Source organism: Bison bison, unplaced genomic scaffold (genome assembly GCF_000754665.1).
Source record: "Bison bison bison isolate TAMUID 2011002044 unplaced genomic scaffold, Bison_UMD1.0 scf7180017864487, whole genome shotgun sequence".
Taxonomy (NCBI): domain Eukaryota; kingdom Metazoa; phylum Chordata; class Mammalia; order Artiodactyla; family Bovidae; genus Bison; species Bison bison.
In genome coordinates, this window is record NW_011495047.1 from 8,531,244 (window position 1) to 8,544,589 (window position 13,346).

At 34.5% G+C, this 13,346-nt stretch overlaps 1 protein-coding gene across 5 annotated transcripts in view; it reads right to left on the reverse strand.

Moving 5' to 3' along the window:
* Positions 1-13,346, reverse strand: part of UBR2 (ubiquitin protein ligase E3 component n-recognin 2) — a 108,100-nt gene that overhangs the window by 47,021 nt on the left and 47,733 nt on the right. For 3 of the 5 annotated variants that reach the window (XM_010863166.1, XM_010863163.1, XM_010863167.1), the window contains exons 8-13: positions 10,148-10,268; positions 8,156-8,263; positions 7,702-7,790; positions 6,496-6,594; positions 921-1,084; positions 732-831 (exon numbers count right to left, since the gene is read on the reverse strand). In XM_010863166.1, coding sequence (XP_010861468.1) covers positions 732-831; positions 921-1,084; positions 6,496-6,594; positions 7,702-7,790; positions 8,156-8,263; positions 10,148-10,268 — 681 coding nt within the window. Of the gene's footprint in view, positions 1-731; positions 832-920; positions 1,085-1,268; positions 1,416-6,495; positions 6,595-6,664; positions 6,764-7,701; positions 7,791-8,155; positions 8,264-10,147; positions 10,269-13,346 lie in introns of those variants that run through there. The other 2 variants (XM_010863164.1, XM_010863168.1) reach the window with 2 other exon arrangements.

Consider the following 13,346-nt stretch of genomic DNA (forward strand, 5'->3'; position numbering starts at 1 on the left):
AGGGATTGGGGGCAGGAGGAGAAGGGGATGACAGAGGAGGAGATGGCTGGATGGCATCACTGACTCGATGGACGTGAGTCTGAGTGAACTCCGGGAGTTGGTGATGGGCAGGGAGGCCTGGCGTGCTGCGATTCATGGGGTCACAAAGAGTAGGACACGACTGAGCGACTGATCTGATCTGGGGACTAAAATCCCACAAGCCTCAAGTTGTGGCTAAAAACATACAAAACAACAATAACAAAACTGGTTAACTATACCAGTTAATTTGTTTCTAGATTTTATTTTGTATACAGATGTGTTTCCAAAAAGAAAATTAAATGGGGCAGCTGGTGAGGAGAGTTCTATACTATATCATATAAATATGACATTCATGAAACAAAAAAAGAAATATGGAAACATTAAAAAAACACACAAACATAGCTTCTTAACTAAGTTGACAATACTTCCATTCAAGCATATTCAAAACAAAACAACTAACTTGAAGCCCCCAAAGAAAGAACATTAATGGTAAGCAAAAGAATAACCAAATACAGAAGAACAGCAGATGTCAGAACCTCTGCTGGGATCTTATGCATTCTACATCTTTCTAAGAGTTTCCAATTAAGAGGAGCTTCTTGGTCCAAATTGTAGCTATCCAAATTATTCTTTTAAAAATGTGCCCAGAATGATCAGTGAGCCAAAAAGGAAAAAAGTAAACGTTTCCCTTTTGAAATGTATCCATTTATATGTACCTGCATACATTTGAGTAATTCCAAAAAGGCATCAAATCCTTCCAGGAACTTCTGCCTCAGACCATCTGACCATTCAGTTGGTTTGCTAATTAACACATACCTGAACAAGATAAAAACAGCAATGAGTAAATGAATAAACAATGACCTTTTACAAGTTGCAACTGTTTTAACAACTGAACAAAAACTTACTTGAGATCTAAAATAAGACTCTGAACCCTCCTAAACTTAAAGGCTTGTAAAGCAGTATATCGTTCAAACTGAAATCTGCCCTGGACATCTCGGTGTCTCAAATGATCCATGAAAGTCTTAATGATAATGGTCATCAGGTTTTCTTCTGTGATAAGCATCCGAGCCTAAGACAAAGTATATGAGAATATATAGTAATAAAAAACTATTTACCAGAAAGCTAAAAAAAAAAAAAAAGTCACCAACATTGGTTAGTTCTTTCAGTTTAGACCTTTTTCAATACAACTATATAATATCATAATATTATAAATGCATTATTGTGTATTTCTAAATAACAATTACTTACTCCAATTGCCACGTGTATGAAGCAACAATTATATCACGGAGAAAGATGCCAGAATGTAAGGAGACAGATCCAAGGCTCATTATTCAAAGACAATTCAGGGTGGGGGATCTGAACCAGGCTGCAAATTTTCCTTAACTGAGACATTTAGACACCTATAATGGTATGGTATAATTATTCTAGGATCCACAGGCTTATATCACAGATTCTGTAGAACTCAGTATGAAATATGAAACCATATTTCTTTTAATCGTAGTTGAGATTTATTTTTTGTTTCTTTCTATGTATAGATACACATATCTATGTATTTTTGAATAAGCAAATACACTTAAATGATGCAAAAAAAAAAGTAAAAAGGTAAGTCTCTTAGCTCCCAAAGTTCCCCTTTCAAAGGCAATGTTTGTTAGCAGTTTTCTTACATATACTTCCAGAAGTGGTGTGTGTATAACATATACATGTATGCATACATACATACATATATATATACATTTATAGTATACATGAGTAAGTGTTATTAAGTAGATATAAGTATGGGTATGTAAAATGATCTCTGCCCCCTGTCTCCTGCCCAAAGGATATCCTATTATAAACACTGTTTTACACTTGGTTTTTCACCTGATATATTTTGGAGATTATCCCATACCAGTTAACATAAATTCTCTCATTCTTTTTAACTATCACAACTATTCTCTTCTATCATACTTTATTAGCCAGGCCCTTTACTGGTGAGCATTTGGGTTTTTCCCAATCTTATGCTATTTATCACAAAAGATACTACAACAATTATCTACTGTGTACAGCTGCAAGGAGATTCATAAAATAATTTCCTAGAAGTGAATTACTGGGTTAAGGTAATATACATTATAAATTTTGACTGATATCACCAAACTCCAAATTGTCTCCTGAAAGAAGACAAAGATGTCAAAGAAGAAAAGATACCTAATGTAGAGGTTAAGTGGTAAAGTCATCAGATAAGGAGAAAATCTATTAATGTACATTTAAACATCCCTTTGAAAAACTCTTAAATCATCACCTCATTGCCAGGACTTAGGCTCCAAGAAGCTCAAAGTCAATAGGATTAATTTATGTTAATTTTCCTAGACAGTGAAGACTATAGTTCAAGTTTGAAGGAGGGGAGGAATTGGCAAGTAAAATGATTTTCCTTCTTGTTTGCTGTATTAGTCAATTTTGAGACAATTAAATACGTATATGCAATTTCACTGACTTAAGAAAAACTTCTAGTCTCAGGGGACAAGCTTTTACTATTTTGCAATCAAGCACACTGTTTGCTTTCAGTTTTCACTTTTTGCTTTGCTTTTAGGTACTGTATCAGATTATAGAAATTCTTTTATTCCTATTTCATGAGGTTTTATTAATTTGTTTTAAATCATGAATTCGGGATAAGCATCTGATATGATCAATTTTCCTCCTTTTTGTCTGTTAATAAGCTCTTTTATGCAAGCTGATTTTGTTTTCAAATGGTATACTATTCTTGCCTTAAAGAAATAAAACAAACTTGGTTATGATACATTATCCTTTTCCCATATTGCTTGATTCTGTCTGCAATTCAATCTGAGTTTTGGTGATAAGATTACAGAATACGTTATTAAAGTGTCAAGTATATTCTCTCTCTGTTTTCTAGAAAAAGTTACATAAGACAGGTATTATTTTTTTCTTAAATATTTGGAAGAATTTCCCAGTGTAGCCTTTGGGCCTGGGGACTTCCTTGTGAGCAGATATTTATATTAATTAAAATTTCTATTTCTTGTTTCTCTTGTAATAACTGGTGTTTTTTTCTTAGGGATCTGTTCATCTCATCTAGATTTCCAATTATATTAACTGGATCCTAATATTGCGTATTTTCTATTGGAAATCTGTAAGATTTGTAGCTTTTGCAATCCTTTTTAAATTAAAATTTTTTCTATTTTTCTTATTAGACTTTCTAGAGAGCTATCTCCCACCAGTTTTGCTTTTCTTATCCTCAAAGAAAAATTTTTTGTACGTTTTGTTTTGTTAATTTGTGTTCTTTACTATTTCCCTTTTTCTACTTCCTTTAGATAAAAGACAGAAGTAGTTGTATTACAATGGCCTTCAAGGCCTGGCACTATCCACTCCCATCACACCCCATCCCCAAACTCAATGACCTCACGGATCATTCTCCTCCTCAGTCACTCTAGCAACAAGGGCCTGATTTGGGTTTTTTCTTCTAAAATATCAAGTGCACATTCACCTCAGAACTTTGCACTTGCTATTTTTCTCTGCTGAGGAGACTTCCACCAGCTAGGCACATCACTTATTCCCTCATGTCTGTTCAAACACCATCTCTCCGAGAGGCTTTTTTGGGAAAACCTTGTATAAAATATGACCCTTTCACTGTCACTCTCTAACCTTTTAATCTGCTTTCCTACTTTATAGCACTTCTCAACGACCTTTGATTTATAAGTAGTATTACATACATGTATCTCTTCCTAGTTAAGATTATAAATTCCATGGGAACAAGGTCTTTTGTCTTTTTTGTTTACTGCTCTACTTATCTCCAGAGCCTTAAACAATGCCTAGTTAATAAAAATTCTAAATAAATATGCTCTGAATTACAAATACATATTATTTTTCTAGCACTTCTAGCTAAAGAAGTCAGGTAAGAAGCAAACATAAAAAACTGAAATATCAGGAAAAAACAAAAATTATTATATGCAGATTACTAGAAATTCTAAGGCATTAACACAAAATATTAGAGAAAATGTTAATAAGAAAACCAGATAGATACAAGATGGATATATAAAAATTATCCATAATGAGATTAAAATTGTGAGTACTTTATAATAGTGTCAAAAATATAAAACATAAAACACTTTTAGGACAAATTATGTTCCTAGATGGGGATATTCAATATTGCAAAAATATCAGTTCTTCCCAAATTATCTATAAATAAAACATTTTTTCAGTCAAAAACTCCGTGTTTTTGAAACTGACAAACTTATTTTTGTTTGTTGCTGTTTAGTCATCAAGTCATGTCTGACTCTTTTAAGACCCCATGGGCTACAGCCCACCAGGTTCTTCTGTCCATAGGATCTTCCAGGCAAGAATACTGGAGTGGGTTACCATTTCCTTCTCCAGTGGATCTTCCCAACCCAGGGACTGAACTTGAGTCTCCTGTGCAGCCAAGAGGATTCTTTAACACTGAGCCAGTAGGTTTTCAGTCAAATACCCTAATGTGTGTGTGTTTTTTTTGTTTTTTGTTTTGAAATTGACAAAATGATTTTAGTCCTTTAAAAAAAAAAAGCCTAAAATAATTAAGAAAAAAATTTTTTTTCTTTTTCTTTTTCCAGTTCAGTTCTTATTTATTTACTTGCATCAGGTATTTTAGATGCAGCACATGGGATCTTTAGTTGCTGCATGTGGGATCTAGTTCCCTAAAGCAGAGACTGAATCCGGGCCCCCTGCATTGCGGGGGTTGGGGGGGCGGTGCACAAAGTCTTTGCTACTGAACCACAGGAAAGTCCCAAGAAACTTCTTGGAAAGAATAATAAAAGGGGATCTAGAGCTCCATAAAATATTAAAATGGAATATTAAGCTAAAATTATTAAAACTGAGCACTGGCATGGAAATGGACAAAAGGATCAATGAAGGAGAAATGCAGATTTGACTACACATGGGATTGTCTCAGAGGCTTCTCAAACTCACTGCTGACTAAACTGAAAGCAACACTTTCCCTCTTTACAAGTTCTACTCATTCTCCAAAACTTCCTATGCAAGTGGCAGAGAAATCTACTTGGTTACAATCAGAAACCCACGAATCACCTTTACATTTTCCCCTCAAACCCCATAACCAATGACTCACCAAACCCAATATCCCTGAAACCCAAAGTGTGGTTGTTCAGTAGATTTCACTACTTACATCTGTCTTGCAACTTCTATACCCTTTGCCACAATCCCTAACATGCTCCCCACAACCACTACTGCCGCAGCAAATTTGTTCTCCAAATTTCAAAAAGCTTCATCTTTTAAAAATCACAGATGTGATGATGTAAGTGCCACTTCAAACTCTTCAATGCCTTCCAATGCTCTTAAGATAAAAATCAAAATCCTTAATTTGAACCAAAATATCTCATTAGTGGGTAAACAGACTTCAGATAGCTCCAGCTGTGCTAGAATACATCCTTGAATATAAAAGTATCTGAGGAAAAAACAGTCATTAAAAAAAGAAGCTGGAACAGATACCTTATTAATAAAATAATTGTAGCATACTCTTAACTCCATACAGTTAGGCCCTTGCCTATGTTTCTGGTCTCATTTTATTCCTTCTCTCCTTCTATCCCCTTTATATGAATGTCCCTACTTCAGGGTTTTCTCAAGTGCTGGTTCCTTTGAATAGATTTTCCTTCATGAGCCTGCATAAAGCTACATAGAATCCTCTTCCAAACTGTGGGAAAAGGTCAGATCTTTTTACTATTCTCTCAAAACAACCAAATTCTTCAGTTTTTATTATAGCTTTAATTAACCATTTATGTTAGTCTTTCCCTTTACAGTAAGTTTCATGAGGGCAAAGACTATGTCTGTTTTTGTTTACCCTTTCATTCCCAAAACACAGAACTAAATAAATAATAGGTGCTCAAAGTTTTGTTAAATGAATTAAATATTAATTATTCAATATTATGAAAACATAAGGGTGCCTGCTGGAACAACTAGTGAAACTTAGTACAAGATAACTGAATCATCATGATTCAATTGCCTTAGTAATACCTTCCCTTAGGGTGGAAAAGGAGGCTTTTCAAAATGTGAGATTATATACAATGGGCTGTTTCTTCCTTCCCGTCTTTCTGTTTTTGGCCACACTGAGTCGTTTGTGGGATCCTAGTTCCCCAACCAGGGACTGAACCCACGAGCCGGCAGTGAAAGCACTGAGTTCTAACCACTGGACAGTCAAGGAATTCGCACAATATGCTGTTTCTAATGGATAAACTTGTTAAACTAATAATAAGTTTAATTAACTTGTCAGTTCAAAACCTCAAGAAGTACTATGAGAAAGTACAGGTTGAGTTCAAATAACTTTCCCCCTCTGGATTACACATTCAAAGTTATATATTCTGGTATACAAGGCATCTGAAGTCTTATCACCCATTAATAAAATATTTTTCTATTCAGAAATATACAGATCTCAGTTCTCTATTATTTTAAGGCTTTACTCCTTCTAGCGGAAAACAAGAAAGTTCTTCTTAGTCTTTTAGTACTTACAAGTGAAGGGACTGTGAAAATCTGAACCGAGAAGTCTGCGATTGAAAACTCTCTGTCGTGGTCATCTGTCACATAATCACTCTGCAAACGCTCATAGTTCTATTAAGAAGGCAAAAAAAGGCAAGGAGTGCCAGCTATCAGTGACAAAGAAGAGGCAAGCACTACTCACCAGAGTAGGTGCGGTGAAGAACTGGACAGACAGAGCAGTCACGGACACTGCTCGCTCGTGATCATCCTCCATAAAATCTCTCTGCAACTGCTGGTAATTCTAAACAACAAGGGGGAGATTCACCTCTAATCCACAATGACCAAATGTTTAAGGATTATAATGAAAAATCAGTGCTGGAGGAGTCAGTAAGATGTGCTATGAGAATAACTGGAATGATTTCTACCAATTACCAGTATACTAATCTGTAAAAACACTGATGCACTATTCAATCTTCTTGAGCACAATGGCAGTTTATGAGCTCAAACAGGAGTAACAGCAACAGCTATTAAAATCCTGGGCTGTCATTGAACATAGGTGGAGCTAAATCACAGTAGCTTTACATTGTCTCTGATGAAATCAGACTTTCATTACTTCTGGATGCCTATCACAGTCACCTGATAGCTCTTTCAAAGTACACATGACTGGACCCTATTCTTGGTGAATCTGCTTCGGCAGGTTTGAGAATGGAAAACACAAACATGTATATTTTGAAAGAGTTCCTCAAATGATTCTTTTATGTTTCCTTTGTTAATAATCCCTAATTCAGGTGAATAAAAATAACCAAGCAGTTAGCTTAAGGGAGAAGAACATAATTCAATGATATCAACAATCTAGAGTTCATGATTTTTAAATCATATCCATATACACATGTCGTTTCAACTAAGATTATCTTTTCCTACACAAAATTTAATAGGAATAGTATCATAATTCAGAATGGCATAGATTTAAAGTTTCCATTTATCACTTCATGTCATATACACTGCATAGGTGAATATTCATTATTATCATGGCAGGTTATAAACATGAAAAACCTCACTGCTAGACTTTTATTCTATTGATAAAAGATAAAAAGATAATTTATGAAGTTTCTCAGAATTTAAAAGCAACATAATGACACGTTACTATTAGCTACTAATTTTACAAATGCTGGATATAATCATGGACTACAGCTATTCTGTATATAACCTATTACTCTTCAAAAGTGAGAAACTACTTACCTTTGCAAATCGAACAGCAAACAGTTTCTTGTATTTCAAATCCATAAGTAGACTGCTCATGAACAACTGATGATACACACTCCTAGCACCTTTCACAAAAAGAGCAGACGGAACATGAGGATATACCAAACAAGCCAAAAACTACATTTCCAAAGTTTTCATATGATCAATTGTATTTTTAAGTCTCAAGAGCAAAACTCTACATGTATTCCTTAAAACATGTGAAACCTGCTTCTTTAAAAATCAGTTTTCCTAAATGTATTCTTCCAACAAAACATAAAGGTTGAGTCATGGATCCTCAAATCTGTTTTTTCCCCAAAGAATAAGACTGCATGAGCTAATTCTAAAAGCCATAAATATATTTATTAAATATTTCCTCAAATGAAAAAGAAACTTAAACATTCCAATTATCTATGAAAGTTCCCCTATACCTTATAGTAGTTAAGATACTTACCTTTCCACAATTTGGAATCACTAAGCATCAATCTATCCACTAGAGAAGAGTTTTCACCATCTGGCCCTTCTTGTAAACCAACTTGACATAAAATTCGGCGAAGGCCATCTTAAAACAGAAAGAAAAATAGTCAAGAAATAGTTAACTTCAAATATTAAAATAACATATTAGTAAAAATGTTCAAATGGACTTACTATAGAGTTTTTACTTGCTTTTTTAAAAGGTCAAATTTATTCAGAAAAAGTAACTATATTAACTATTTTATTAACATTTTCACAAAATGGAGAAAAACTCCAAATCTTGCATTATATACCAATTTTTATTCGAAAATACCAAAATATTTGTCTATCAGAATGGCAATGATCTTTTATGCTTAAATAATTTAAACAAAGAATCCAAAAGCCAATGAAGTAAACATGGTTTTCTAAGCATCTATGCTAATTAAACCAGGTATTAGTAAAATTATATATTAGTAAAATTATATATCCTATGATAACAGAAGATAGGTATAATATGAAATTATGCTACCATTTAAAAGAATACATGCTCTGTACTTTATATATACCAGTCCATTTTATTGTTATTATGCAAAATGTTCATTAAACAAAAATACAAAAATATGTACTTATGGATACCCACTATATGAGAGGCTTTGGAAGGCAATTCCTACATATTCTAAATGCTAAACTTAAAAAAAAACAAAAACGTTCAAATATTAATGTAAGCATTAACAAAACTAGAACTTTAATACCTTCCAGTTTCATATTTTATATTTAAAATCACAGTTTTTAGTCATCTACAATCATGCAAAATAATCTGAAACTTCTTTGTTAATTTAATTCTAAGAGCCACCAAACAGAAAATTTTTAGAAGGCTACAGAGAAAACTTTATATACATATTAAATAATAGATGATAAGGTCTTTAAATTGTTGATGATACATTTTCTCAAAGAAAATTTTTAGCAGAAAACTGTTTCCATGATACTATTTATTAATTCTGTAGCACAGTATTTGGCATTCAGATAGATACCCAATGGAAAACAACAAAGTTAAAAAAGGTTAAGAAAACTAATTGGAAAGACAAGCAAACATGTTTTTTAAAATTTAAAAGGCAAGCAAACATGTTTTCCTAAATTTCCACACCTCCTGATTTTCACCTGTCAGTTCACAGTTGGCAATACTCTTTCTAATAGCTTTTTAATACAAAGGTTTTAGAAATTTTCTTTATAGCAAACATTGGAATATCATCTATTCAAACCACATCCCTTGCCTGAAGAAATGTAGGACAGACAGCTTAGATGTATTCCTAGTTTATTCTTCAGTGTTACACAACAAACTTGTATTTTTGGCATTGGACATGAAGGCTCTTAATTGTTACCACTACTTTTAAAAGATTATCTAACCTGTAGACTGTGGAAAAACAAAAACTCAAATACACAGTAACTTCAAATTTGCATATTTTCAGGGTTGCAAATTATCGGTAAACACAAATTGTAGAAATTAAAACAAAGATATCCTTTAAACAATTAACCATTTAAGTTCTATTTACAGTGGCATTTTCCAGCTTGCTTTGTGGAAGAGAATTCCACAGGATGCTCCATTAAAAATAGGTTCTTTTATCAAGTTGGTAAGATTTAGATTCATTAGCATATTAAAATCATTTACAATGTTTAATCCACTGTTTCCTTTATTTATTTGAAGATATATAAATATCTTTTATTTATGTATGAAAATACATAAATGTATGCATATGAAAAAGATCTCATAGACCAAAATTTGGGAAATATTTTTTTGTGTATATAAAGATATTCTGAGATGGTATTTCTTTTTGTTTGTTTGTTTTTTTGAGATGGTATTTTAAAACACAAAACTAAAGCAAAAAAAAACAAAAAAACAGAACACCTGATTCCATTTGTTACTTTTCCAAAATAGTTTTGCTAGAGCATATGAACTCATTTTTAAGTCAATTTGTAAAAGGTTTTATGGACCTACCTGAATATCCAATAATACTTCCCAGCCAAGACAACACTTTCAAACCAAAATTCTGATGTGCAACAATAGACGAATGCATAACTTGAACTTTGAGTGGCTTTGTCTGTCTACTGGTATTTCTCTTAAAAAGAAATGACAGAATGAAAAAAAACACCAAACTTAAAAAGCCTATTTTATAGAAAATAAGTCAAATTTTTATTTACTATAACTACACTCTCATCATTATAGGTGAGTTATTCATGTATGTGTGTAAGAAAAACACGACTTGGGTTGCTTTATTCAGATTCTAATTTTCTAGAAGGAATCCTAGGATTCTTACAAAAAAGTAAGAAGTTACAGTTTTAACCTGAATTCTTGGTCTTATATCTGAAAATGTGCCCCATCAATTATAAATTATTTAAGTGCTAAATAATTGTTTGTATGCTTTTAAACTGGTTGTATGTTTTTAAACTAATTTCTTAATGTAATTACACTAATTTGAATAATTTACTTCATTGCACAAATGCGATGTTATCAATACTTTTAAAAAAATTATAGTAAACACACAACACTTTCCAGCTTAACCATTTTTAAGTGTGCAGTTCTGTGGTGCAAAGTATACACTGGTGTGCAACTCATTTCCAGAACTCTTCATCTTGCAAAACTGAAACTCTGTACCCACTCTGGTACCTCATACAAACAGAACCATACATTACCTTCTTATGACTCCTTATTTCACTTAGCATAATGTCCTCAAGGTTAATCTACACTGTAGTGTGTATCAGAATTTTCTTCCTTTTTAAGGCTGGATAAAATTCTATTGTATGTATATAAATTCTGTTTAACCATTCACCCAGTTAAATTGCTCCCTAAGTGTCTATCAGTGGATGAATTGATAGACACCTTTTGTCAACTGAATAATGCTGTTATGAACATGAGACTCTGCTTTCAATTCTTCTGTGTACGTAATCAGAAGAAAAACTGTTGGATCATATGGTAATTCTAGTTTTAATTTTTAGAGTAAGCACCATACTGTTTTCCATAGTGATTGCACCATTTTACATTCCCACCAACAGCACCTGAGTGTTCCAATTTCTCCATATCCTTGCCAATACCTGTGATTTTAAGTTACTGTTGTTGCTTATAACAGCCATCCTAATGCATATGGGGTGGCTGCACAGGCGCAGGAGGGTCGAGAGGAGCTACTCCACGTCCAACATAAGAGAAACCCAAGTAAGACGGTAGACGTTGCGAGAGGGTATCAGAGGGCAGACACACTGAAACCACAATCACAGAAAACTAGTCAATCTCATCACATGGACCACAGCCTTGTCTAAGTCAATGAAACTAAACCATGCCGTGTGGGGCCACCCAAGATGGGCGGGTCATAGTAGAAAGGTCTGACAGAATGTGGTCCACTGGAGAAGGGAATGGCAAACCACTTCATTATTCTTGCCTTGAGAACCCAATGAACAGTACGAAAAGGCAAAATGATAGGATACTGAAAGAGGAATTCCCCAGGTTGGTAGGTGCCCAATATGCTATTGGAGATCAGTGGAGAAATAACTTCAGAAAGAATGAAGGGATGGAGCCAAAGCAAAAACAATACCCCGTTGTGGATGTGACTGGTGATAGAAGCAAGGTCCGATGCTGTAAAGAGCAATATTGCATAGGAACCTGGAATGTCAGGTCCATGAATCAAGGCAAATTGGAAGTGGTCAGACAAGAGATGGCAAGAGTGAAAGTCAACATTCTAGGAATCAGCGAACTAAAATGGACTGGAATGGGTGAATTTAACTCAGATGACTATTATATCTACTACTGTGGGCAGGAATCCCTTAGAAGAAATGGAGTAGCCATCATGATCAACAAAAGAGTCTGAAATGCAGTACTTGGATGCAATCTCAAAAATGACAGAATGATCTCTGTTTGTTTCCAAGGCAGACCATTCAATATCACAGTAATCTAAGTCTATGCCCCAACCAGTAATGCTGAAGAAGCTGAACAGTTCTATGAAGACCTACAAGACCTTTTAGAACTAACACCCAAAAAAGATGTCCTTTTCATTATAGGGCCCTGGAATGCAAAAGTAGGAAGTCAAGAAACATTTGGGGTAACAGGCAAATTTGGCCTTGGAATACGGACTGAAGCAGGGCAAAGGCTAATAGAGTTTTCCAAGAGAACACACTGGTCATAGCAAACACCCTCTTCCAACAACACAAGAGAAGACTCTATACATGGACATCACCAGATGGTCAACACCGAAATCAGATTGATTATATTCTTTGCAGCCAAAGATGGAGAAGCTCTATACAGTCAGCAAAAACAAGACCAGGAGCTGACTGTGGCTCAGATTATGAACTCCTTATTGCCAAATTCAGACTTAAATTGAAGAAAGTAGGGAAAACCACTAGACCATTCAGGTATGACCTAAATAAAATTCCTTATGATTATACAGTGGAAGTGAGAAATAGATTTAAGGGACTAGATCTGATAGACAGAGTGCCTGATGAACTCTGTCTATCAGATCTAGTCCCTTAAATGGAGGTTCGTGACATTCTGTACAGGAGACAGGGATCAAGACCATCCCCGTGGAAAAGAAATGCAAAAAAGCAAAATGGCTGTCTGGGGAGGCCTTACAAACAGCTGTGAAAAGAAGAGAAGCGAAAAGCAAAGGAGAAAAGGAAAGATATAAGCCTGAATGCAGAGTTCCAAAGAATAGCAAGGAGAGGTAAGAAGCCTTCCTCAGTGATCAATGCAAAGAAATAAGAGGAAAACAGACTGGGAAAGACTAGAGATCTCTTCAAGAAAATTAGAGATACCAAGGGAACATTTCATGCAAAGATGGGCTCTATAAAGGACAGAAATGGTATGGACCTAACAGAAGCAGAAGATATTAAGAAGAGGTGGCAAGAATACACAGAAGAACTGTACAAAAAAGATCTATGGTGTGATCACTGACCTAGAGCCAGACATCCTGGAATGTGAAGTCAAGTGGGCCTTTGAAAGCATCACTACGAACAAAGCTAGTGGAGGTGATGGAATTCCAGTTGAGCTATTTCAAATCCTGGAAGATGATGCTATGAAAGTGCTGCACTCAATATGCCAGCAAATTTGGAAAACTCAACAGCGGCCACAGAACTGGAAAAGGTCAGTTTTCATTCCAATCCCAAAGAAAGGCAATGCCAAAGAATGCTCAAACTACCGCACGATTGCACTC